The 24,937-nt window shown below is 41.4% G+C and overlaps 1 protein-coding gene across 1 annotated transcript in view; it reads left to right on the forward strand.

The window, feature by feature from the left end:
* Positions 1 to 2,729: 2,729 nt before the first annotated feature.
* The window catches only part of LSG1 (large 60S subunit nuclear export GTPase 1), a 25,150-nt gene continuing 2,942 nt past the window's right edge, over positions 2,730 to 24,937 (forward strand). The window contains exons 1-13 of the mRNA XM_029215458.1: positions 2,730 to 2,792; positions 3,029 to 3,170; positions 4,846 to 4,972; positions 8,926 to 9,046; positions 9,226 to 9,312; positions 9,844 to 9,930; positions 14,946 to 15,006; positions 16,156 to 16,332; positions 19,631 to 20,026; positions 20,451 to 20,552; positions 20,702 to 20,845; positions 21,518 to 21,641; positions 24,005 to 24,084. Of these exons, the coding sequence (XP_029071291.1) occupies positions 3,072 to 3,170; positions 4,846 to 4,972; positions 8,926 to 9,046; positions 9,226 to 9,312; positions 9,844 to 9,930; positions 14,946 to 15,006; positions 16,156 to 16,332; positions 19,631 to 20,026; positions 20,451 to 20,552; positions 20,702 to 20,845; positions 21,518 to 21,641; positions 24,005 to 24,084 (1,605 nt within the window). The 5' untranslated portion in view covers positions 2,730 to 2,792; positions 3,029 to 3,071. The remainder of the gene's footprint in view (positions 2,793 to 3,028; positions 3,171 to 4,845; positions 4,973 to 8,925; positions 9,047 to 9,225; positions 9,313 to 9,843; positions 9,931 to 14,945; positions 15,007 to 16,155; positions 16,333 to 19,630; positions 20,027 to 20,450; positions 20,553 to 20,701; positions 20,846 to 21,517; positions 21,642 to 24,004; positions 24,085 to 24,937) is intronic.

Below are 24,937 nucleotides of genomic sequence, written 5' to 3' on the forward strand. Positions count from 1 at the left end.
CCTGGGAACAATTTTTCTACCAGTGACACATTGTTGGCCAAGGGGTGAAAAGAAAACCAAAACAGAAACCCACCTACTCACCCCTCTCTATTCCCAGAGAGAGGTGGAGCCCAGAGGCAGAACAGTGCAGAGTTGGAGAGCAGAAAGCTACTCCAAGGTTTGTTCCTGGGTGTGGGTTTGCGGCGCTTGGAACTACATTTGTTGAATCACAGTAAATCGAGTAGTATGCAACATCATGAATGAGGAACACTCCGTATTGCTATTTGGAAACTGGATACGAGGCTTCCAATCTCAAAATCAATGCAACTTTCTCCAAGGGTCAGCTATTCAGAAAGTCTTGGCTTCAACAGAAGGTCTAAGCTATATGGGCATTCAGGAGGATCTGACCAGTCTTCCAGACAGAAACATTTCCACTGTCGTGACAAAGGGATGAGGGCAGTTTGGCTGGGTTGTGTTGTTCCCTTAAGTGTGTGGGTGGAATGGCTTCTGTAGTTAGAGGGCAGGGACCGGGCTGATTCATCTTTGCAACCCCCTCACTCGGGAGCAGCAGCCAACGCCTTCCCCACCCTTCACCACCACCATCATCACTCCCTCCTCATCTCACTTAGTTTCTCTGAATCTGGATCCCATAATCATGTCTCATCAGCATCCTCAGGTCCCCTCCCTCCTTGCCCTTCTCACTGAACTAGCGTCATAATCCCTCAACATGGACCAATTATACATCTGGATTCTCACCTGCATTGTCCACTTCTGGGGAAAAAGTTGTTCAGTTGTGAAAATGGGTACCCCACAAAATACCAGGCAATGAACTTGCAGTATTATCTCATTTGCTACCTCTGCCGGACAGGAATTATTATTATCCCCATGAACCACATAAGAAAACTGAGGCTCGGTTAGTTCTTTTTCAATGGTAGATTTGAGGAGCATCTTGGGGCGATAGAATTATTTTTATTTTTGACTTACTTATTGGTCAGCCAGGAATAGTTGCTGCTATTTTAATTTTATAATGTCAGTGTCTTTTTGACGCCCCACCCATCTTGATTAAATTATCACTTTATTTGGTCAAGATTTTTTGGAGCCCATAAGAGGAATGACAATAGAAACCAAAAGTGTTTGCTTTCCTTAAATCTCTGAAGGTGACAAAATCTGGAAGAGGAAATGAGGGTGAAGTCCCAAGTTTCTGATTGAGCTCTAGGAATGAGGTGGCAGGTTTCTTTATATCATCTATTATTATTTTAACATCTTTATTAGAGTATAATTGCTTTACAATGGTGTGTCAGTTTCTGCTTTATAACAAAGTGAATCAGTTATACGTATACATATGTCCCCATATCTCTTCCCTCTTGCATCTCCCTCCCTCCCACCCTCCCTATCCCACCCCTCTAGGTGGTCACAAAGCACCGAGCTGATCTCCCTGCGCTATGTGGCTGCTTCCCACTAGCTATCTATTTTACGTTTGGTATGTATATATGTCATATATTATTATTATTGTCACTAGAACATAAAGTTCATTGAATCTTACTGTATGAGTTAGTTTTATCTTTAACCACTCCGCTCCAAGAGAATGCCAGAAACTGCTAATTCTCTTCCATGGGTCTTCTCCATATCTTACTTCTGGAAATGATGTTCAGGTTTTTTAAAAATACACTGTTTCTAAGTTGAGAAATGGGAGAAACCATGTTCTAATGTATTCCTTTACTGATCTGTGAGCACTGCCTTCCCAAAGCCTTGCCAGCTACTACATGGCTTGTCAGCAGCCCTTTGGGTATTTCCCAAAGTTCACTCCAATTCAGTAAGAGTCAGCAGTGAGGTGTAGCACAGAACGGTCAGGGTCCCAGCTTTTCCTGACCCAAACTTGCTGTGACTGACTTTTAGCCAGTCCACTTCAGTATCTTCACTAGCAGGGAGTGGACTTCTCTTGCTACTCAGAGTGGCCTGTGGCCCAGACCAGCATCACCAGCATCTCCTGGAAGTACAGAGTGCCGGCCCCCCCAGTCCTTATCAATCAGAATCTGCACGTTAACAAGATTCCCAGGGGGTTCACATGCACATCAAAGTTTGAGAACTGGATTCTGAAATACACACTAACAACCGTCATTCTCCCCTTGCCCCAGGAACGAATAAAATAGTGAGGAGACCTGGGTTTGATGCCTGACTCCGAATATAGTTCATCTCTGACTTGGGCAAGCTGCTTCCTCTCCGGAGCATCACAACATTGAGGTGTTTCTCCTGATTAAGGAGAATGGAGCTTAAACGCCCAACACCCACACAATTCTGACCCGACTTTTCTAACGATAAAGTGAGAAACAAAATCCAGGCCGAAAAGAGTGGAGCGGGGTCACTGTTTTTCACTTCATTTTAATTTATAGGAAAATTTAAATACAATTCTAGGTGGAACTTTTAAACGTTTTTTTAAAAATTATTTGAAAACAAAAGCATTTAAGTCAGATCCATTTGGCTTTCCTTGCAACCCTGCCAAGCTCTTTCCATTCCCAACTACCATCAAGGCTGGGACTCTTCTCACCAATTCACAGCTCCGGAAGAACAAGTATACAAAAAGCTGTTTAGTTGCTGGGCTTGACAGCAGCGAGGCCACACCTTAGAACACCGGCCGAAAACTAGCGCCAGGAACCAACGCCACCTAGCGCTGCAGGAACACCCTTCACCCGGGTCTCCGCCTCCTACTGACGAAAGTAGCCGGGAGGCGGGGCTAGTATCAATATGAACGGCCACGTTTTCCACGTCTCCTAGTTCTACACCGGACGCTAAAGACCGACGCGCAAGTTTGGAAGGTACCATTCTTTTAATTTAATCAACTTATCAAAATTTGAGATATTCATAGGAAATATATTGAAAATTAAGTCCTCAGACCACTTTACATTTATTTCCCATCATAGTGTCAAATATGAGATATATAAGTGGTGATTTGAAACAATTATTGTGTTTCCCTTCAACTTCGGGCCTTAACTACTTGGGCTAGCTCATACGTCACTTCCGGAGATCTATCGCCTAACTCTCCAAAAAACAGGAGCGGGTACGGCAAGGAAGATTCGTGTGCAGACGGGGCAGATATGGGTCGGAGGAGAGCGCTGGAGGCTGGGACCCTCGGTCGGGCTCTTATGCGCCAGCAAGTTCAGCGGAGCCGTAGCCATCGTCAGACCGACTCCTGGGTAAGACCTTGTCATCTTTCCCAGTCTGTGTAGTTATGAGAGTCTGAAAGCTGCGAAGCTTGGGGTAAGAGGTCACAGGGAAATTTTCCAGAGGAAATGATGCCAAAATAGGGTTTCTAAGGATGAGTGCAGTCGTCCCCCGTTAACCGCGGGGATCGGTTTGGGACCCCCCCCCCAACTCCCCGCGGATACCACAATGCGCAAATGTTCAAGTCCCTTAGAGCCTGCCAGGCAGATAAACAGGCCCTCCTTCTAGCAAGGCACAGGGCCCAGAGGTGGAGGCTAATGTGGTGATGAAGTTGCAGTGAGATCTTGAATGCCAGGATAAAAGTTTGGTCTTTGCCCTGTAAGCCATGGAAGCGTTTGGAAGTTTCTGCACAGGAAAGACATAAAAACGACTTTTCGTATTCATTTGTTCAAAGAATTGACCCTCCAAGAGCCGCTGGTTGGTTCCAGAAGTACAAAATAACTCAGATTCCTGCTTCACCCTTTTTATTCCCTAGCGGTTTCACTCAAAGATGAACAACTTATCTCCAAAGCGTGGCGGGCCTAATAGTTCCCTGGGCCTGGGAACGGTCATAGTTTTTAGGATCCTTGAAAAGCGGATAAGTAGTTTGACTTGTGTTTGTCATTTTGACATTCATTCCCTCATGTATTTGAGAACTCACGAAGTTCTCTGTAAGAATCTGTGCAAAGTCAAAGGCGTCTCTAATTATCCATGTGCACTTCACACCATCTAACTTCCATCTGTGTAATCTGCAGAGTAAACAGCATACAGAGCTCATCAATATTCACCAGGTCAGAGTTACTCTGGACATTAGATTACCAGTAATTTTAATTCATTTTGAAGCAACCTGTTTTTAATGTACCCATTAGGAAGTAGTGGGAAGATTCGATTATGAATTCTAAAGAACTGAATTCTAATCCTTATGCTGATTTTTGCTGATTCTGTGGCCTTGGGCAAACCACCTAGCCTTTTAACCTTTAATTTTTTCATTTACTTGCACCTGTACAGAGTGTAGAGCTTAGGATGGTGTTTATCTTATCAAACTATGGGTTGTGTCTGGAAATCAGTTCAGTAACTCTCAACTAGCCAGGTTTTTCACCCTACAGAATAGAATTCAAGAAAATACCAGTCTGTGTGGCATGTAATAAAGTAACTTTGTTTCAGGATTCTTTTGTTTCCATTTTACCATACTGAATGGTACACAGTTGTATCACTAAGTTTCTCACAGCATTTGGGTCACTATGTGAAATGTATTTCTTACTGTGGGTCTCCGTCAAAAAAATTTGACTAACAGTGGCTGCCAGGACCAGAGTATATGGTATATGGGTTCAGGTTCTTACCTCTACCACGTATTAGCTTGCCACTGTAGGCAAGCTGTTTTATCTAATTTAATCCTGTTTCCTTATCAGTAAAATAGAGATACAATAAAATTTATCTTAAAAGATTTTGAAAATAAAATGAGAAAATAAATGGAGAGTAACTATCCATCTGTAAGATGGATGAGAAAGTGAGGTAAGAAAGTGCTCATTTAAATGTTAACTGTTATTAATTTTGACTCTAAAGGGGCTGATACCACTCTTAAGACCATAGAATAGTTACTTGGGAGTTAGTTTGGATGTTAAGAACAGAAGAGAGCAGCTGTATTACCACCTTGTGTTTTATTCATAGTTGCACACAAGTGAACTCAATGATGGCTATGATTGGGGTCGTCTTAATCTTCAGTCCGTGACTGAACAGAGCTCCCTGGATGACTTCCTTGCCACTGCAGAACTTGCAGGAACAGAGTTTGTAGCTGGTAAGTTGTTGCTGAGTGCCTACAGCACATTTGTGTCTTTGCTGACTATATACAAATAAGTCTGCTCGGAAATGTTTTGCCAATCCTACCAAACTCATAAAGGAGCTGTCTTTAATCCAAAGGCAGATATCCCAGAAGCAGTGTGGGAAGGTCGAGATGAACTCAACTGGGAGGTACAGAATGTGCCACAGTTTTCAAATTCAGCTCTAAAAAACACTTCATGTATCCATCATCATATCAAATTCAAGAACCTCAGTCTCTCATAAGGAAAGAGACCAGTCAACATTACAGTGGACAATACCAGCATTTTCCAGAAAATATTTTCTGATACCGTGGTTAGAAGCAAAATCCTGGGCCTGCTGCTGTAACGTAGGCAATTTGAGTTGTATTTTAAAGCACTTGTTAACACATTATAGTGAATTTTTCCATGCACGTAATTTGTTTTAGTCACTGCTTTCCCTTTTTTTGTTTTTGTTTTTTCTAAGCACTTAGAAAACTACCTGGCACAGAGACAGCATGATAAACTACCATTTCTATTGCTCTTCTCTTATTATAAGTGTTATTATGTTGTTTAGCAAATTCATTCATTTGTTCAAAATGCTTTTATTGAGCCCCAGCTACTCTCAGGTATTGTACTGGCTCCTGAAAGTATGGTGTTGACTAAGACAAATTTTGTTGCTGCAGAATTTTGTCTAAGGTGCTATAAAAGAATTCTGTAGCAGAGAATAGGGTCATAAAAGATGGAGTTGGTGTTCATTTCTATCTGAAGGAAAACTAGGGCCAGTCAGGGCAAGCTTTACCCTAGGGCTGAGTCTTAAAAGATGAGTAGATGTTAGCAGGACAGGTGAGATGACACAGGACATTATACACAGGCAGGCAGAGCACTCCAAGCTAAGATCTGAGCAGCAGTCTGCTTTGTTCAGAAAATGGACTGAGTGAACCAGTGAGGATGATTATAATTTTTGTGACTTTCTGTTTGATTAAAAACAAAATCCCCCCCCAAAAAAACAAAACAAAACAAAACAAAAATAATAATGTGCAAATAAAATAAAATAATGTGCAAAAAAAAAAAGAAAACGGTTAGGAGCTTCGCCCTGTTGGTGCTTAAAGTACATGGGGACAGGATGTGATGCACAAACACTAGGGAGGAGGGCCAGGGCCAGGAGAGAATAAGGGCTTGAAAGGAGTCTTTAGAGGGATGTAAGCAAGTAGGAAACATTTTTTGAAAGATCACTGATGGATTTTGAGGAAGAAAGAGTAGTTAGGAAACTATTGCTTTAGTACAGCAAAAGAATCAGGCTAGAACTGAAATAGTAGTAGTAGAAGAATGGAGAAAAGAATAGGAACAAGATTTTTAGTGAGCTAGAATAAACCAGACTTTATGGAGGGGGTGGAGTAAGTGAAGAGTGAGGAGTGTCTTTTTGCATTTCAATGAGGACCCCTAAATAGCTTCAGGATGGGGGTTGGTCTTGTGAGCATTGTAAGGATAATTAGAAGGTTGGAATTTTTAGCCCCACTGGGGAGAGGAGAGGAGCTGGAGATTAATCACTAATGACCGATGACTTGAGCAGTCATACCTACATAATGAAGTTTCCATAAGCCTTTCAAAAATCGGTAAGAATTCCTCATTGAAATTAATTTCATGCCTTTTTCCCTTTTCCTTAATAATGTAGAAGTGATAGAATTTTGTCTCAACTCTCTATGACCTTCAGACAGCACTTGTCTCCTGGATACACAGGGACAGGGATTTAACCTGGAGGCTACAAGTTTCAGCTGTGAGCCCCTCAGATTGCAGGCAAAATTGGACGTGTGTGTGTGTGTACATAGTGCGTTTTGAATCAAATTAGGTCCATGGTTTTTAAGCCGGTTCTCACATGGATCCCTGACCTTGCAAAGGAGAGCAAAACAATGAGAAATGCTAAGTGTTCACTGGGAACTCTTTACCTTTAAAAGATGGCACAGGCTGTACTCACTTCTTATGTTCAGCAAGTAAGAGGAAGATGTGATATTGTGATATAATAAGAAATACATTTATATTTGGTCTTCATCTCTGGTTCCTTGATACAAGAGCTTCTAAAACCCTTGTAATTTCTTGAGTGGTAGGGGTGAGAGGAGTGTCTTTTGTTGTTCATAATAAGCCCCTTGCAACCTTACTAGAGTTTATGCTAATGAGGTGACCGGTGGGCCCCTAGGTAACTTCTTTGTGGGGGCTGATTGCCACAGAAACCAACCCTGGGATTTGAGGGTTGGGACTTTCAGAAACTCCTCCCTCAACCACCGGGGAACGGAGTCGTCCTGGAGATTGAGTTAATCACCAGTGGCCAATGATTTCATCTATGGGGCCTCCGTAAAAATACATTCAGAGATTTGGCATGTGAAGGGGAGAAGTCACTTGATAATTAGTGTCAGAATAGAATTGAATTGTAGGACACCCAGTTGGTGTCTGGAGAGTTGGAGAACTGGCTGTTGGTGTGGGAAAACCCACACATTCGGTGTCAGAAGTGTTGGTAGTAAAAGCAGTCCAGAGACGGGTGGCTCCATTATTGTGTGATTACCTCCAGCAGAACTCAGCATCGTTACTGAAATGAGAACGAGAATGGATAGTTGGCTCGGTGCAGTGGGCTAAGGAATTTGATGTTTGGTCGGAGAGTGGTAGAGTGGATGGACCATATGGTTTTAGCCAAATAGGGAAAGAAGTGAAGCTACAAGCTGGGTGGTACACTGGGAGAAGAGGAAAGAATCAAGGGGCGGGAGACGATTACAGAGGTTGGCCCAAACAAAGTGGGAACACTGGGTGGGAGATCACCATTGGAAAGAGGAATTAATGTGAAAGAATTATCCAGTATGGGGCTAAAGGGATGTGTATTCTGACTGTTGGTTGAGGATGACATGAGTGAGAATGGTGACTGAATTGGCTGTACTCTAGGTCAGGGGTCCCCACCCTAGGTACCAGTCCACGGCCTGTTAGGAACCGGGCCGCACAGCAGGAGGTGAACGGTGGGCCAGCGAGCTAAGCTTCATCTGCTGCTCCCCATGGCTCGCATTACCACCTGAAGCATCCCACCCCACCCCCACCCCCCGCCAGTCCGTGGAAAAATTGTCTTCCATGAAACTGGTCCCTGGTGCCAGAAAGGCTGGGGACTGCTGCTCTAGGTGACTGGACCGTGCAGTATTGGTGGTCCAATGAGGGTAGCAGATTGCGGTCTTTGCCTAAAGGTTAAGAGGCACATTGCTGAAGATGTCCTGTTATCCTTGGATAGGACCTCCCCTTGGCATTTTGGTAAGAAGCTTAGCTGGCTTCTCAGGTGCTTATCTCAGTGGAGTCACCTGCCCAGGAGACTAGGTGGCCATGTGTGGTACAGTAGAGGGGCCTGGAGCAACTTGAGGGGGATAGAGCCCTAGAGCAGAGGTCTCTGGTTCATACATAGACTGGGCGTTTTTTTATTCCTTTGAATTCTTATATAGCTTAATTGTGGATGTTCATAAATATTTCATATAAATTATAGCTGTGTAGTAATTTACCAGTTCTAACTGGAGTGAGTCTCCTTGCTGAATCTTTGCTTCCCCCCTCACTCCCATTGGCTTACAATTATTCTCCACATGTAAAATGAGGAGATTGGTTGTAATGAATGTTTACAATACCTTCCCACTCTTATTGCTTCTGTTTCCATGAAATGCATTTAGCATGTGGAGTTTTATAAAATCAGTACTTGAAAAAGTGGTTGACCTTTTGAAAGTTTTAGTAAAGATCTGTTCTTGTATTCTTTTTTGTGGGGTGGCTAGAAAACTTCCTTTAGAAATTATAATTAATTCAAGGCTAGGGGAATCTATCTAAATCGGGAAAGCTTAAATTCTGTTTTAGGTGCTCCTATTTTTAGTTTTCTAAGTAATGACCAACATTCACTCTCTATACTTCCTCTTAAATAACAGTACTTTTGTTTTCCTACAAACAGAGAAGCTTAATATAAAATTTGTGCCTCCTGAGGCTAGAACTGGACTACTGTCTTTTGAGGAGAACCAGAGAATTAAGAAACTCCATGAAGAAAACAAACAGTTCTTGTGTATCCCAAGGAGGTGAGTTGAATAAAAATATAGGACATTAAAAGGCGTAACAAGGCAACTAAATATAAAATTTTTTATTTGGTGTTCACATTTTTCTGCTTTCTTTTCTCAGCTGCTATTATTAAATCCCCATCTCCTATATTATTTTGGTAACTCATGTGGAATTTTTTTTTCCTTCATGATTGTTGCAGACCAAAGTGGGACCAAAAAACTAGTGCAGAAGAACTCAAACAGGCAGAGAAAGATAACTTTCTAGAATGGAGACGTCAACTTGTCCGGTGAGTGTTAGTCTACAGGAAGATTTGCCTTGAAATTCTGAGTTAGGCATTTTAGTGTGCTTGCGTTGCTATTTGCATTTTGAAGGCTTTGTTCTTTTAAAAGGGAAATGGTAGATTTCATCTTATAAGTGCAAATTGGTGTGTGTGCAAACCGCATTGCTTTGTGCACGTGTGTCCTTGCACAAAGATGGTGAGTTGATTGCTCCATTCCTGGCCTTTTCTCCTTTTCATACCCTTCTCTAGCCATTAGTAACCCCGGAGTTGATCACTGCTCTCTGGAGCATTCTTCCAAGAAGAGATGTCTGGGAGAAATGTCACTTTGTGTGTTAAATAAACTTTCAGCCCTTAAAAAGCTTAAGTATAAAATTTGCATTTGATTTGCATATTGACTCAGCAGAAAGTATATAAAAATCATTTGACAGTTAATAGTTGTGTACTTATTTTTTTAATGCAGTGAATTTGGGTGTTTATACTACTTGAACCCTACTATTATAATCTGGCAGAGGTATAAGCTTCTCATTCTAAAATCAGGTTGGAAGAGGAGCAAAACCTGATATTGACTCCATTTGAAAGAAATTTGGATTTTTGGCGCCAGCTCTGGAGGGTGATTGAAAGAAGGTAGGTTACCGTTTTCTTTTTGTTTAAGGAGTATGTGGTGGTGGCGGTATATTAGATTGGGAAGTTATATATGTTTGTGAGCCCAGGGAGGGGCTGAGGGGACAGGATCAAATTAGGCACAGTGCTACTGAGAATTATTATAAAACCTGAAAGTAGGATACTATATTTCTTTTTAAATATAAGGGGTTTTTGTTATTAGATAAACACATTGATAAACTTGCAAGAGTGGTGACTATTTTCTGTAAGATGAGTTCTGAAGCACCTGTAGTTATTTCAGCAAATGTATATGAGTTCCTACCGGTAATACGGAAAATATGGCTGGGAGGTGTCTGCTTGCAAAGAGCAAATATGTTATGGGGGAGGCCAAGCAAAGGGCCAAGCACCAGGGGCACACAGATGGATGAAACGCGATCGTTGCACTAAGGTATTAGTAAAATACAAACTGGAGTGTGATTCCTATTGTATTAGAGAGAGGGTAGTGGGCTGAGTCAGAGCAGAGGAAGGAGCAGTTAGTAGTATTGGGGGAAATTAAGGAGTGATTTGTTTTAATTGGGCTTTGAAAAGAAGAGAATGCCTTTGATAAGTTGAGACTGGGAGATTTTTTAAGTCTTTTCCATATCCTGATAGCTAAAAGGTTTTTATTTTTGTCAAAGAGTGTATGAATTATTTATAAGGATTCCATAAATAAACCTTTTTTTTAACATCTTTATTGGAGTATAATTGCTTTACAATGGTGTGTTAGTTTCTGCCTTATAACAAAGTGAATCAGTTATACATATACATATATCCCCATATCTCTTCCCTCTTGCGTCTCTCTCCCTCCCACCCTCCCTATCCCACCCCTCTAGGTGGTCACAAGGCACCAAGCTGATCTCCCTGTGCTATGTGGCTGCTTCCCACTAGCTATCTATTTTACATTTGGTAGTGTATATATGTCCATGCCACTCTCTCACTTTGTCCCAGCTTACCCTTCCCCCCCCCGTGTCCTCAAGTCCATTCTCTAGTAGGTCTGCGTCTTTATTCCCATCCTGCCCCTGGGTTCTTCATGACCTTTTTTTTTTTTTCTTTAGATTCCATGTATATGTATTAGCATACGGTATTTGTTTTTCTCTTTCTGAATTCACTGTATGACAGACTCTAGGTCCATCCACCTCACTACAGATAACTCAATTTTGTTTCTTTTTATAGCTGAGTAATATTCCATTGTATATATGTGCCACATCTTCTTTATCCATTCGTCTGTTGATGGACACTTAGGTGGCTTCCATGTCCTGGCTATTGTAAATAGAGCTGCAATGAACATTGTGGTACATGACTCTTTTTAAATTATGGTTTTCTCAGGGTATATGCCCAGTAGTGGGATTGCTGGGTCATATGGTAGTTCTATTTTTAGTTTCCTAAGAAACCTCCATACTGTTCTCCATAGTGGCTGTATCAATTTACATTCCCACGAACAGTGCAAGAGGGTTCCCTTTTCTCCACACCCTCTCCAGCATTTATTGTTTGTAGATGTTTTGATGATGGCCATTCTGACCGGTGTGAGATGATATCTCATTGTAGTTTTGATTTGCATTTCTCTAATGATTAATGATGTTGAGCATTCTTTCATGTGTTTGTTGGCAATCTGTATATTTTCTTTGGAGAAATGTCTTTTTAGGTCTTCTGCCCATTTTTGGACTGGGTTGTTTGTTTTTTTGATATTGAGCTGCATGAGCAGCTTGTAAATTTTGGAGATCATAAATGAACCTTATTTTTGAAATGATGCTTTTAACAAGGAGCCCTTAGGATGTGGGTTTGTTTGTTTGTTTGTTTAGTCCATAGAATATACCCAATAAGAACATTAGGAAACAGGGTGCTTTAACTGGGATTCTCAGTAAAGAATATTAGCACATTTAGCACTGTTACTAAGAAAAAGGACTTGGATTAAATTTGTAGAAGTTATTTACATTTCTTTTTAGAGTGATGAAAATGATCTGGAATTAGATAGTGGTGATGGTTGCACCACTTTGTGAATATACGAAAAACCACTTAACTGTACATTTTTTAAAAGATGGAACTTATGATATGTGAATTATCTCTCTCTCTCTTTTTTTTAAGTCACTTATATACTCCCCCCCCACCCCCACTTCTTGCTCCCTCAGGGGCAGAGAGGGCTGTTGGCCTGGGATGTGAGGAGGCCAGAGTAGCTAGGCAAATCTCTAAGCCTGAAGAAAGGGGAAGCTTGCTCCTGATCGCGGGCTCCATGCAGGCTTGAATGGGGCTTGGGAAGACCCAGTATGGTTCTCCCAGGGAACAGAGTGAGCTAATTTCTCCATCAGGGCCTCATTAGCATTTGGGATGTATACTGCTGAAAATGTCTGTTTTCTTATTTCCAAAGATAAATGGTAACAATGTGAAATATTGAAACCTCACCCTTGAGGGAATGCCCCCATTTGCACGCTTATAGTTTACTATTTAATTCTAGATTTTCTCCTACTTCCTTTATTGTCTGTCTTCCCTCTGCATTCTTTTTTTTTTTTCCTACTTATTCTGGTTTCTGACTTTTATGTAAGAGGCCTTCCTCCAATGTCAAATGATGTTTGTTGTCTGTTCATATTTAAGATCAAAGCATTACAAAGCTGATTGACAGGACTTTTGTTTGGGTGGAGTTTGCCCACTGGTGAACTTGACTGTATAGTAACTGAACAGGGGTCAATTTTATTTTACAGTATCTATGGGTGTTTTCCCTAGGATCGGTCAGTTTCTTAAAGAGGAGGACTATCTCCTGCCAGGAGCGGGGCTAAAGGTGGTGGTGTAATACAAGGGAGCTGGGCATTTCCATCATTTGGGGTATAGACTTATGTTTAATCCTCCTCTCTTCAGTATAGCACCTCTTTCCCTCCTTCTCCTGTGCTTGAGGTCCCAGTTCAGGAGCCTCTCGGGTTCATTTTCTCCAGGGCTCATTTTCTCCACAGGGGCTGTGGGGTGACGTGTGGCTGCCTGGCTGAATGGAACAGGGGCATGGACCTAATTGCTCCCTGCTGAGAATGATTTCAGTCCTACACCTCACTCTTGCCATGAAAGCTAGACGTGATGCTTCTAATCCTGAGCTTTCTCGGGGCTCTGGGGCATGAACAGGCTCATTTCTCATTGGGCTGACATTTCTTAGTTGCTGTTCTTTCTTTCTCTTTGTCCCGATGAGTTCCAGTCTTTGCTTTCATGTTTTGCAGGCTTTGAGAGGGAACGGAGGTAGCCATATGTGTTCTTCCAGGTTCAGCAACAGCAAGGCCCTTCCCTTGCTTTTCATGCCCCTAAATAAGCAGTTTGTTTCCCCAGAGTGAGCCTGTACTATTGAAACTTCTAGCTTCTATTGCATTACAGCATTACTTGCTCTTTTACTTTTTTGTGATATTTTTCTGTGTTTTTACAAGAGAGAACATGTTCCTGACTCAGGGAATATAGTTTATATCGCACAGAAGTGGATCTGAGTCACATAGAAACATCAATAAAGTGACTACTGCTGTGTCTTTTAATAGGAAATATTTATTGACATGTTCTGTACAGCAGATGTCTCCTGTTTGGTAACAGGCTAGCTACGCCATCTGCCTCTTTAATTTCAAGAGTAGCTATGAGCAAAGATTTGCTGTATACTATGTCATTGAAATGGCGGACACTGCCGAGGCACGGAGGGCAGAACGCCGTATCCCAGGAAGACGAGGCGCTTCCATTGTGTTGCATCAGCCTTCCCAGTACATAGCTGGCACGTTTCTAGGCATCCTAATTCAGCACACGAAGCAAGCTGCCTTAAACTTTTCTTCTTTTCTTACTGGTGTGTCTAAGCTGGTTATTCTTTCTACCTGTTTGGTAGGTAGACATAATGTGTGTGGATCTTGTAATTTTAGTTCATTAGGCTTTGTCCATGTTTTGCAGTCATTTTTGCATTTATTGTTAAATCCTCACAGTTGGAAAGTGGTAGATATTACCTTAAAGAAGGAAATACTAGGACCCACTTAACTAGAGAACTTAGAAGCAATTTGTCATAAATTAGCAGCTCTGTGAGTTTCTTTGACTCACAAGATCATGCTGGAAATTTAACTCTTCTGAAGGAAAATGCACTTTGTCAAAAGCTCTGCCCTAAATGGTAACCTTGTTTTAATACATTTCCTTCAGTTGCATAGGAGTTACCTGAGGAAAAGCTGACCAGATACGGATTTGCGGGAGACTGGTGGAAGGTGGTAGCACATCCACAGCTTGTTTCCCTCCAGTGGCAGTCACAGCTGGCCCTTAAAGCAGCTTTCGTAGCCACAGGGTCTGAAGGGAGGGAGGATTCTGCCGGAGAAGTGCAGTATTTATTCTTACAGTGCTCAGCTGCTGTCGTCCCCACTACATTTGTGAGGGATTCGAGGGGCTTGCTGTCAGCTGCAGAAAGTTTTCATATTGCTACATCATCTTACATGTGATGGAAGGCGTTGGACTCATCATTCCTGCTTCATTATGGCAACTTAAGTTGATATTTTGCTGTTTTGTATTTTTGCCATTTAAACACATTCTTGGAACTGGTGGGTGATGATTTGCTACATGTACACACGTCTTTAAATAAGATATAGGCTTTGATGGTGGCAGCTGTGAGCAGGTGATATATTAGGGGTTTTTGAGGCCTTACTTAACACAAGTGTAAACTAGGCACTGAGTATACAGTAGACCTCACCTTGGATTGAAGTCTTCGGAATACTCTTTGATCTCTCCAGGAGAGTTTACTAGAAGATACAGGTAATAAAAGTTTTAACAATGAAACATCATCAGAGACTACAAGCTCTGGTCCAGAGTGCTTGCGTTCTCATTCCAGCTCCCTCACTTAGTAGCTGGTGACCTTGAACAAGCCACTTAGCTGTTCTAAACTTCAGTCTCTTCGTATATAAACTGGGGATAATTGCACCTTAAAAAGTTAAATATACCAGTGCTTAATATGTCAAAAGTGTTTGCTACTATTTCCTTTCACTTCACAGTGATTGGTGTATCTCACATTTGTTTTTCAGTGATATCGTGGTCCAGATAGTAGATGCTCGAAATCCACTCCTATTTAGGTGTGAGGATTTGGTAAGTAAAATGTGACATGATTCAAACTTTAAGTCCCTGGGCAGCAGTGGGAGGACAGCATCACCAATAGCAGTGAGCCTGGGCAGGCCTTTGCACCCTCCTCTAGCTTTGTTTAATCTGGCCTCCTGCTCCTCCCAAGGTCAGGAGTTTGCATTTTGGGACTGTTTAGATAGGTGTTTTCTTCAAACAGTTGTTTCCATCTGCAGGAAGGCACAAACACTTGAACTTCCTACTTTTAGTTTCGAAGCCACTTTGTTAATAGGCATTTGCCAGTGTTTCTCATTTTTTAAGAGACTCTAGTTGAAATAGCATTTTGCTTACTTTAGCATATGCCTAGTCCCTTCACTTACCCATCCCACTAAGCTTTCTCTTCTCACACCGTACTTATTACCTCCTGTGGTATTTTACAAATGATCTAAATTTGTAAAACACCACAGGGGGTAATCATTAAGGTGTGAGGATCACAAGAAATAATGTGATACAGGCTTTCAATTAATAAGACACTGAACACACATGAAGTATTCCTATATTTGTTTGAGGACCAGAGTAGGAACGGTACTGATTATTTTAAAATCCACTGGTGAATAACAATCTTAATGGGGAAACTCTTATTAATTCAGCTTTCATACTTCTGGTCTATTTCCTAATGGAGAGCTGTGCTTGGGAATTAATTTAATCACTGGGTCTTGTTTTCCTTTTAGCCTTCAAAAATATTTTTTTATATTAATAGGTAAGCTTATTATTAGCTGTCGTCACTTGGATTGAAGATAGTCCCTGCTGGCCGACAAATCTAGTTATACAGTTCTTTAACTTTGCTTAAAAGAAAGAATTCAAGATTATTAAAGAGAGGAGCTATATAATTTAAAGAAATAAGAATCTGTTTTACTTAAACTGGGCAGGAAAGCATTTCTTTTTACCCTTTCCAGTTTCTTATGTGAAGAGTATTTTTTCTAAGTATAGATGACCTAACTTCTTTTCAGAGCTTGCTGAAAGGATCCATAGAATGTATCACGATTACAAATCTTTAAATTAGGAATGATTTAAAACTGGGGGCAGTAAAAACTTTTAGTCATAGCTGGGGATCTTCAGTATAATTAGCCTAATTTTCCCCCTTTTGGAGAAATATCTAAATATCTTTATCTTGCATAGGAATGTTATGTGAAAACAGTTGATGACAACAAGGAGAATGTTATTCTGATAAATAAGGCTGACTTGATGACTGCCGAGCAGCGGAGTGCCTGGGCTGAGTTCTTCGAAAAGGAAAATGTGAAGGTCATTTTCTGGTCGGCTTTGTCTGAAGCCATTCAACTGATTGATGACTCTAAGGTAACCTGGGGGACTTTTTCGGGTTGGGTTTCAAGGAGGAGGATTTTGGCTTCTGTTAAGTGTGCTCTGTTTTTTTTGTTTGTTTGTTTGTTTATTGTTGATGTGTGGGGTTTTATTTGTTTCTTTTTTCCCTAAGTGCTGAGATAGTCGGGTGATCTATAGAAAAGTAAGCCACAAGGTTGCTTTCTCTGGTTTTTAAATAGTCTGCTATCCCAGGGGTCTATGATGCACACTGATAGTAGCTATAATTTTTAACTTTTAAAAATTTTAGGCAGAAAATTTTATAGGAAGTTTCATTGCCCTTGTATGTAATTGCTTTTAAGAGAAGTCAGAACAAAAAGTCAGATACAACTGAATGTAGTAACTTCTCTGGACTTGATTAGACTCTCTTTTGACTTTGTTTTGAAAACAAAGAAATGAAATAGTCCTAAATTAAGATATACCATGTTATTTTCTGTATCTTTTAATCCACTTTTTACAGAAACAGTTTAGGAGTTATTTTCTAGTAAAAATTAATGGTAACCAGATATGAAAAGAAATTAGTAATAGAATCTTAGAGGTGGAAGAGACTTAAAGTCATATCTTTTCCTATCCACCTCCTTTCCTCTCACCTCTATTTATCAACTATTTGCTGACTGGTTAGGGTGCTATGAATACAGCACCCTCCCTTGGTGAGCTCACAAGTTAGTGAGCTCTAACTCTGTGAAGGAGTTCTTCCCTTCACCTCCCTGGCAGTCACATGCTGTCTCTGTGACTCCTTTAAATGGCAGACACCAGGTGTCTCATTCCTTTTTATCTCCAAGGTTAGAAAGTTGTTTAGTCCAGTGAAGCTAAGTCAGCTTCCCTACCTTTGATCTGAGGCCTCTTCCTCTCTCCCCGTGTTCCCTCTTCTGCAGAAGAGACGTTGTCTGCTTTCCTGCTCCTTATATTGACATGACCTCCAGAGCACTCCTCACCCTGAGCGCCTGTCTGCCTGTGTCAGACGCCTAAAGTGGGTGGCAGCTGGTTGAGTACAGTATTCCAGGTGTGGTTTGCCCAGGACATGTACTCTTATTTCTTGTGATCAGGATACTCCCAGTAATTCAGAGGTTTTTTTAATTCACCCCCTTTCAAAGGAGCTTATGCTCTTGGCTCATTGAACCTGTGAACAGCTACATCCCTCACATATTTAAAAGACAAGACTTACTAAGCAGATCTCATCCTGTCTTTACATGTGGGAAAAGGTTTTCGTTTTGGTTTTAGCTCAGCTTAGGATCATGCTGTTCCTCTTAAATATTAGTGATTTGGGAACAAGGTAGAATTCATTTTGCATGTGTCATTTGCTTTTCTCTTCTTCCAGCTTTGAGGCATCTGCAGCTTTTGTATTGGCCCTTCTATGTATTCTTTCTGGTCATTGATAACACTGTTGAGTAGACCGGAGCCAAGGATAGAGCTCTGTGAACTTTTGTGGACTTAATAAGCGCTCAGTACCAAGCATTTTAGTGTGATGCATACAGATGTATTTGAAAGGCTATAACAATAGTTATTCTGTTATTACTGTTAATAAAAACTAACCCATAGAAAACTTATTCTTAGCCAGGCACTGCTTTTCTGAGTACTTTATGTGTTTCATTTCATCTTTTGCATCTGTGGTACTCCCTGACCTATCAACCAAGGAGTAGATTGCAAAGGGAAGTGGGATTTGTTTGCACCATCTGTTCTCAGGGAACCGTTGTTGCCTCCCATTACTGTCAGGGGAGGAATTGTTTGGAGGAATTTCCTAACTTGAGGAATTGCTCCCCTGTCAGACTCTGGATTAACAGTGCGTGATTTATGGAAGATATTCTTTCTTCCTTTTTAAAAGTTGAACCCTATTTATTCCTTCCAGGTCTTCTGAAATCTGTTATTCATGATTTTCCAAGTCAAGTAGCCAGCTACCATTGTGATATATCTAATCATATCTGTCATTTGAGTGTCAAACATGAACTTACCAAAAATAGATATTCACTGTTTTCTCACCTATCTGAAGTTTGGTTCTTTCTCTATGGTTGCTTAACCTTTCTTATTTTAAAAAAATAGGACATATTTTTGAATTGAGTACTTTGGTTTTCTCTTGGCCATCTCTTAAATGGCACTGTGTTCCCCCAAAAGACTGACTTTTCCCTTCTTTCTTTCTATTGATATAACTACTGCAAAGTCCTTTTGTTGCCTTTATCATTTTTCCTGAACCAAAACTGCTTCTAGGCGTAGTTTTCCTAATACACATTCATGCTCCGTTTACATTCTTGTGTCTGCAGAAGAGCACACAGTGACTTCTTTACATTTATTGCTCATTTATCATAGAAATTGCTTCCAATTCCATATCTCTTTTTGAGTTGCCAGGAATGACAATGAAATCATACCTTTTTTCCCTGACATTTTTTTTTAATATCTCTTTCCTAAAATGTAGGATGCCTGTTTAACTGAGTTCATCATGCCCTCTCCTGTGGTGGCTACTCATTGTAATGCTAGACTATTTGGAAATGATAGGTTTCCATCACTTCTAAATCTGAATCAATTCTCCCTTGTTGATACTGCTTGGTAATACTATAAATTTGCCATATTCCTGCTTTGCTATCCATAGGAATTCAGAAGGATTAACACACCCATGAATCGTAAATGATTTTTACCTTTCTCTTTCCAAAGGAAATCGTTGGTTGGTGAATAATTTCCATGCGCAGAGTTGAGTTTTATTGCTCTCATACTTCACACACAGGGACCTATGCTCCATGGTGCTATGATTTATTAAAGGCAGTTATAAAAGAATAGCAGTCTCCTTAACTATGCAAACCACTGTCTTTGAAAATGCAAATATACAGTGAAGCTCAGATTACAAATTATACCCTTCTTGCTTTGTGCAGAGAAGAGAATGTTAAATGTTTTATCGTTCATGAGAAATGCTTTGTTTTATTCTACAGCCCATTGCAAAAAAAGTGTACTGCCCAGGAGTTCAGCTTGATACAGGTTTTTCTAAACCTTTGCTTTCTTTTAATAGGTAAAACAGTTATCTACTAGAAAAGTAATACATGTTATTTGTACAGAGTTCAAATAATACAAAACTGTGTAAAGTGAGGGTCCACCCCTCCAGAGGACACCACTGTTGATAGTTTGGTTATATCCTCATGCTATCTTCTCCCTCTATTCACCTTTCTTTTTCTCCTTCGTAACTTTCCTTGTCCTCTGTTCATCTTAGGTAACCAACTCTGAATGTTGTTCACCAGAGTGAAGAGTGCAGTTGTTACACACTTCTGAACTTTTGTGGTTTCTGTTATTTCATCAGGAAGAAGTAAATGGAGACAGCGCAGAAGCCATCACAGCTGAGTTTGAAAACTCCAGTTGTGACGAAGCTGAAACTCTACACAAAGAGACTGAACATCTTTCAGTTAATGAAGTTGCCAGGAGTGATGAAGATGACAGTGAGTATGAGGACTGCTGGCAGGAGGAGGAGGACTGGCAGACGTGTTCGGAAGAGGGCAGCGGCCCCGACGAGCAGGCCTGCGGCCAGGATTGGAAGGAGCGCTGTACTGTGCGTTCTGAGGCGCAAGGAAGGAAGACCCCCCAGCAGAGGCAGATACACAATTTTAGCCACCTGGTGTCAAAGCAGGAATTACTGGAGATCTTTAAACAGCTACACTCTGGAAAGAAGGTGAAGAATGGACAACTTACTGTGGGACTGGTAAGATGAAATATATCATAAAATTGTTCCGTGAGGGTCTGTATTCCCCATCCTTTGGTAGCTACACTGGAACTCTAGAGATCAGGCCCCGGCGTCATAGGGAACATTGATGCCCTCTTGTTGCCCACGGGCATCCTGGGAGCAGACTGGGTGACAGGCAAAGCCCAACTCAAAGAATGAACTTTCTCACGGCTTATATTGGTCACACCACTGTTCATATTAACTATCTTCTACAGTCTCCCAGTTCATCCCTACCTGTCACGTCACTTACAAGAGATACTAGAATGAGAGCTTTCAGGGTTGTCTTCAGACTTCCAGTCCAATGTTCTTAGCTTTAGATAGGCTTTTTACATAGGGTAGGCTTTCGGCATCCTGTGATCCTTGCCAACTTATACTGTAAACATTCCTTCTGACACCCTTCTAGGTGGGCTACCCAAACGTTGGTAAGAGTTCAACAATCAACACCATCGTGGGCAACAAGAAGGTGTCTGTGTCTGCCACGCCCGGTCACACCAAGCATTTTCAGGTATTTCTACAGCGTCGGCCTCTGTGTTTCCTTCTCCGCCAGTTCCTCCCTCTGGGTGTTTTCTGAAGTTCTTTGCCACTCGTGTGCTGCTGCTCTCCTTTCCCTTCCTGTGCTGTATGCCCAGCATAAACCTCTTACGTGTCTTTCAGACTCTCTATGTGGAACCTGGCCTCTGCTTATGTGACTGCCCAGGCCTGGTGATGCCGTCCTTTGTCTCTACCAAAGCTGAGATGATTTGCAGTGGAATCCTCCCGATTGACCAGATGAGAGATCACCTCCCACCTATATCACTAATATCCTCTATGCTGTGCCAAAATTTTGGTTGTTATGTGTATATTAGGGCTTAAGAAAAATCTGGGCAATAGACAGGGGAGGAAAAAATAATCACTCCTTACATAGTTGTAAGGATTAGAAACAAAGACTCGGTGCTTTATGTCTGAATTAGGGTCATCTCACAAATCTATAGTGTATTTACATAAAAATGTGTCATCTTTAAGGTCTGTTTTCAGAGATAATATTTTTAAAGGATACATTTGGAAGTGATCATTGTGCATAAGGCTTTGTTTAAAAGAGGGGAGAGGGGATTCCCTGGTGGCGCAGTGGTTGAGAGTCCGCCTGCCGATGCAGGGGACACGGGTTTGTGCCCCGGTCCGGGAGGATCCCACATGCCGCGGAGCGGCTGGGCCCGTTAGCCATGGCCGCTGAGCCTGCGCGTCCGGAGCCTGTGCTCTGCAACGGGAGAGGCCACAACAGTGAGAGGCCCGCGTACCGCAAAATAATAATAATAATAATACAAAATAAAAGAGGGGAGAAAAGTCTTTTAAATTAACGAATAATCGTACTTCTTCTTTGGAGAGGTGAAAAGTTTTTTTGTCACAGAGGTGCTGAAATACCATGTTCTTAGAAGACACCATGGGGAGGAGGAAGGGGTCAGTTCAAAGAAATGGATTCCTTGACAATCTTACATTTGCCAGAATATTCCAAGACATGTTTTAGAAGCTACGTATGGCATTGACATCATAAAACCTAGAGAAGATGAAGATCCCCAGCGACCTCCAACGTCAGAAGAACTATTGATGGCTTATGGATGTGAGTTGTGATTTATTTTAAAACATGAACAAAAAATAATAGTATAGCTACTAAGAGGAATACTCTGCAAAGGTACAAGTTCAGAAGTTTTCCTTAGCATTTGTCATGTCACCTTTCAGGCTTGATATTTTTGTTGTCCTGTTGGTCTTGCCCACCAGGTGGCCTCCAGGTAGCTGACTTGGTCCAGCAGTAAAGGAGGGAGAGCCGGCCACTGCCTGAGTGGTATTTTACTTCAGTGTTAAGTGCTTTTTAGAGTTAGAGAAGGAGCTGCTCTGTATCCTTTGCCTCTTCCCCAGGTCTTCATCATAGAAATCAAGTGCCTGGGAGACACATCTTCCCAGGCTCTCTCAGGCCCTTTCCTATGAGAGGCCTACGACCCAAGTGTAGACACAGGGCTTCTGATCTAAGGCTATGTTGGCTTTTTCCTTTTCTGCATGGGAATTGTCTTTGTCTGTCATTTCTCCAATTCATTGTGATTTATTTACCTTAAACACAAGCTTTAAAGGTAATCTGGAAAGACGCATATCTACCTAAAGAAAAAGCGGTGTTAAAAAAATTTCCATGCGTGTGTGGCTTGCCTTGTAAGGAATTGCCGCCAGCCGGGAAGGAGTTCAGGTTATTTGAGTATTTACTGGCAGAGAAAGGTGATTTGATATAAACCACACTTATATGGTTAAAATCAGACCTTGAATTTACTTTAGCTGAGCGACTTTAAAGAGGATGAATACTAAGCACTTGTTGCAAGACTGCTGTAGTCACAAAACCACAGGACAAGAAGGGGCCTGAAACATTCCCCCACCTCTCGTCCCCCTTTTCTTAAGACAAGTAACCTGAAATCAGAGCATGAAATGACTTGCCCAGGGTGGTGTCTGGTCAGTGGCGTAGCCTCAGTGAGAACCCAGATTTCCTAATCTAGACCTCTCCAGTGTGCTAACCTGAAAGATGGGGAAAGGTAGACTTTGCACTAAACTTTGCATCTGGTTTGATGTCCAGATAAAACTGAAAGAAATGTGAGTCTTTTAAGATTTTTCATCTGATTCTCTCTGATGAAATCAAAGAGAGTGAGGACAAAACCAGTTTGTAAAAACAGATGACTGAACATTCTTAAAATATTAGTGAAATTCAACATCTGTCCATATATTTGTTAGCCATTTTGTCTTCTGAGAATCACTTTTTTCTATGCATCATTTGTTTTTGTCGTAATGATTTGTAGGAGTTCTTTGCTACCTGTGCTGTAAATGTTTTTCCCAGTGTCTATTTATGGTTTCTTTAGCCCTGTAGAAGTTAACGACTTTAATAAACAATGTTGTTTTTTTTGTTTTTTGGGGGGGTGTTTTTGGCTGCATTGGGTCTTTGCTGCTGCGCGCAGGCTTTTCTGTGGTTGAGGCGAGCGGGGGCTACTCTTCATTGCAGTGCGCGGGCTTCTCGTTGTGGTGGCTTCTCTTGTGGAACACGGGCTCTAGGTGCACGGTCTTCAGTAGCTGCAGCGCGCGGGCTCAGTAGTTGTGGCTCGTGGGCTCTAGAGTGCAGGCTCAGTAGTTGTGGCGCACGGGCTTAGTTGCTCCGCGGCATGTGGGATCTTCTGGGACCAGGGCTCAAACCCATGTACCCTGCATTGGCAGGTGGATTCTTAACCACTGTGCCACCATGGAAGCCCAACAATGTTTTTCCTTCTTAGTTTTGTTGGGTTCGGTGTTTTACTTGGGAAAAACCATTTTACTGTAATCCTTTTTTTTTAATCTTTAGATTTTTTTTTCCTTTTCCTAAATGTTTTTTTGTGTACGGTTCTAAGTATTGATACTTTCTTCTAAACTGAAGGAACCAACATACAGCTAGTATGGGAGGGAACTGAGTTTTGAACCTGTCAGCCAAAGCTTGTGTTCTTTCCCGCTGTGCTCTGCTACTCCCTTCTAATTGAGTTAGTATTAAAGGGATCTTCGTTGTATGTTTGGGAAACTGAAAAAGGTGTAGACATATCATTAAATAAGAAAACTTGCTCTGCTGCTTTGGGTTTTGCTAATAATATTGACAACATAGCATTGTACAAGTAGCCTCCTTGAATCAATAATTAAAATCAGAGATAGAAGAAATGACTGGAGTAGAGAGAGATTGAATGTGTCACAGCATGTTGCTAGGTGGTTGTCAGAAGATCAGATGTAACAATATAGTCTGTTCTCCTGGATTATCAGATGTTTTTGTAATGCTAACCAAAATATTTTCTACATTATTAGTTGATTTGTTTTTTTTTAAGGTTAAGTAAGAATGCACAGTGTAATAACAGAAAAGGCTGGATTTCCATCACCTCAGTTGTCTTTTGTTGTGATGTTTTCCAACTTTTTTGCAAAATTCATTTCTCCTCACAGGTATGCGAGGATTCATGACAGCACATGGACAGCCAGACCAACCTCGATCTGCACGCTACATCCTGAAGGATTATGTCAATGTAAGTGAACCCTGCTTCTCGTTCCTCTGGAATAAGTAGGTCTTCTTTCTCCACAGCGTATGTTTAGGGTAATGGCAACCAGCTGGGTTATAAAGGAGATCTCTTCTCATTGATATTGTGCCATAACTGGAATTATATTCTTGATCCAGGAGAGCTAGCATCATATAAATCATAGAAGTGACTGACATAATATGAAAGAGATGAAGATCTCTGAATACCTATTTGCAGTGAAGGTGATAAATTTATGTCTCCAGTTTTCCCATCTCCTCCAGCCCTTGGGTGTTTCTACTGCAGCTATATCACAATATTCCTTGTAGTGTAGCTGTTTATATACCTGTCTTCCAACACTTGCCCAGTAACAATAATAATCATAGCTAACATTTATTCAAAGCTAGCCCTGCTAGGAATAGTTCTAAATGTTTTATGTTTGTCATCTCATTAAAAATATGTAAGGGGCTTCCCTGGTGGCGCAGTGGTTGAGAGTCCGCCTGCCGATGCAGGGGACACGGGTTCGTGCCCCGGTCCGGGAAGATCCCACATGCCGCAGAGCGGCTGGGCCCGTGAGCCATGGCCACTGAGCCTGCGTGTCCGGAGCCTGTGCTCTGCAACGGGAGAGGCCACAACAGTGAGAGGCCCGCGTACTGCAAAAAAAAAAAATGTAAGTCTGTGAGGTATTATTCTCCAATTACAAGTGAGGACATGCTAAGTTTTGGGTTTTCTTCATCAGTAAAATAGGAATTAATAGTACCTATCCCATGAGATTATTATGGGAAATAAATGAGAACAGTGTATGTGTGTGGAGACATACACACACACACACACACACACACACACACACACACACACACACACA

This window comes from Monodon monoceros, unplaced genomic scaffold (assembly GCF_005190385.1).
Source record: "Monodon monoceros isolate NGI ecotype Baffin Bay Population unplaced genomic scaffold, NGI_Narwhal_1 Super_Scaffold_11, whole genome shotgun sequence".
Taxonomy (NCBI): domain Eukaryota; kingdom Metazoa; phylum Chordata; class Mammalia; order Artiodactyla; family Monodontidae; genus Monodon; species Monodon monoceros.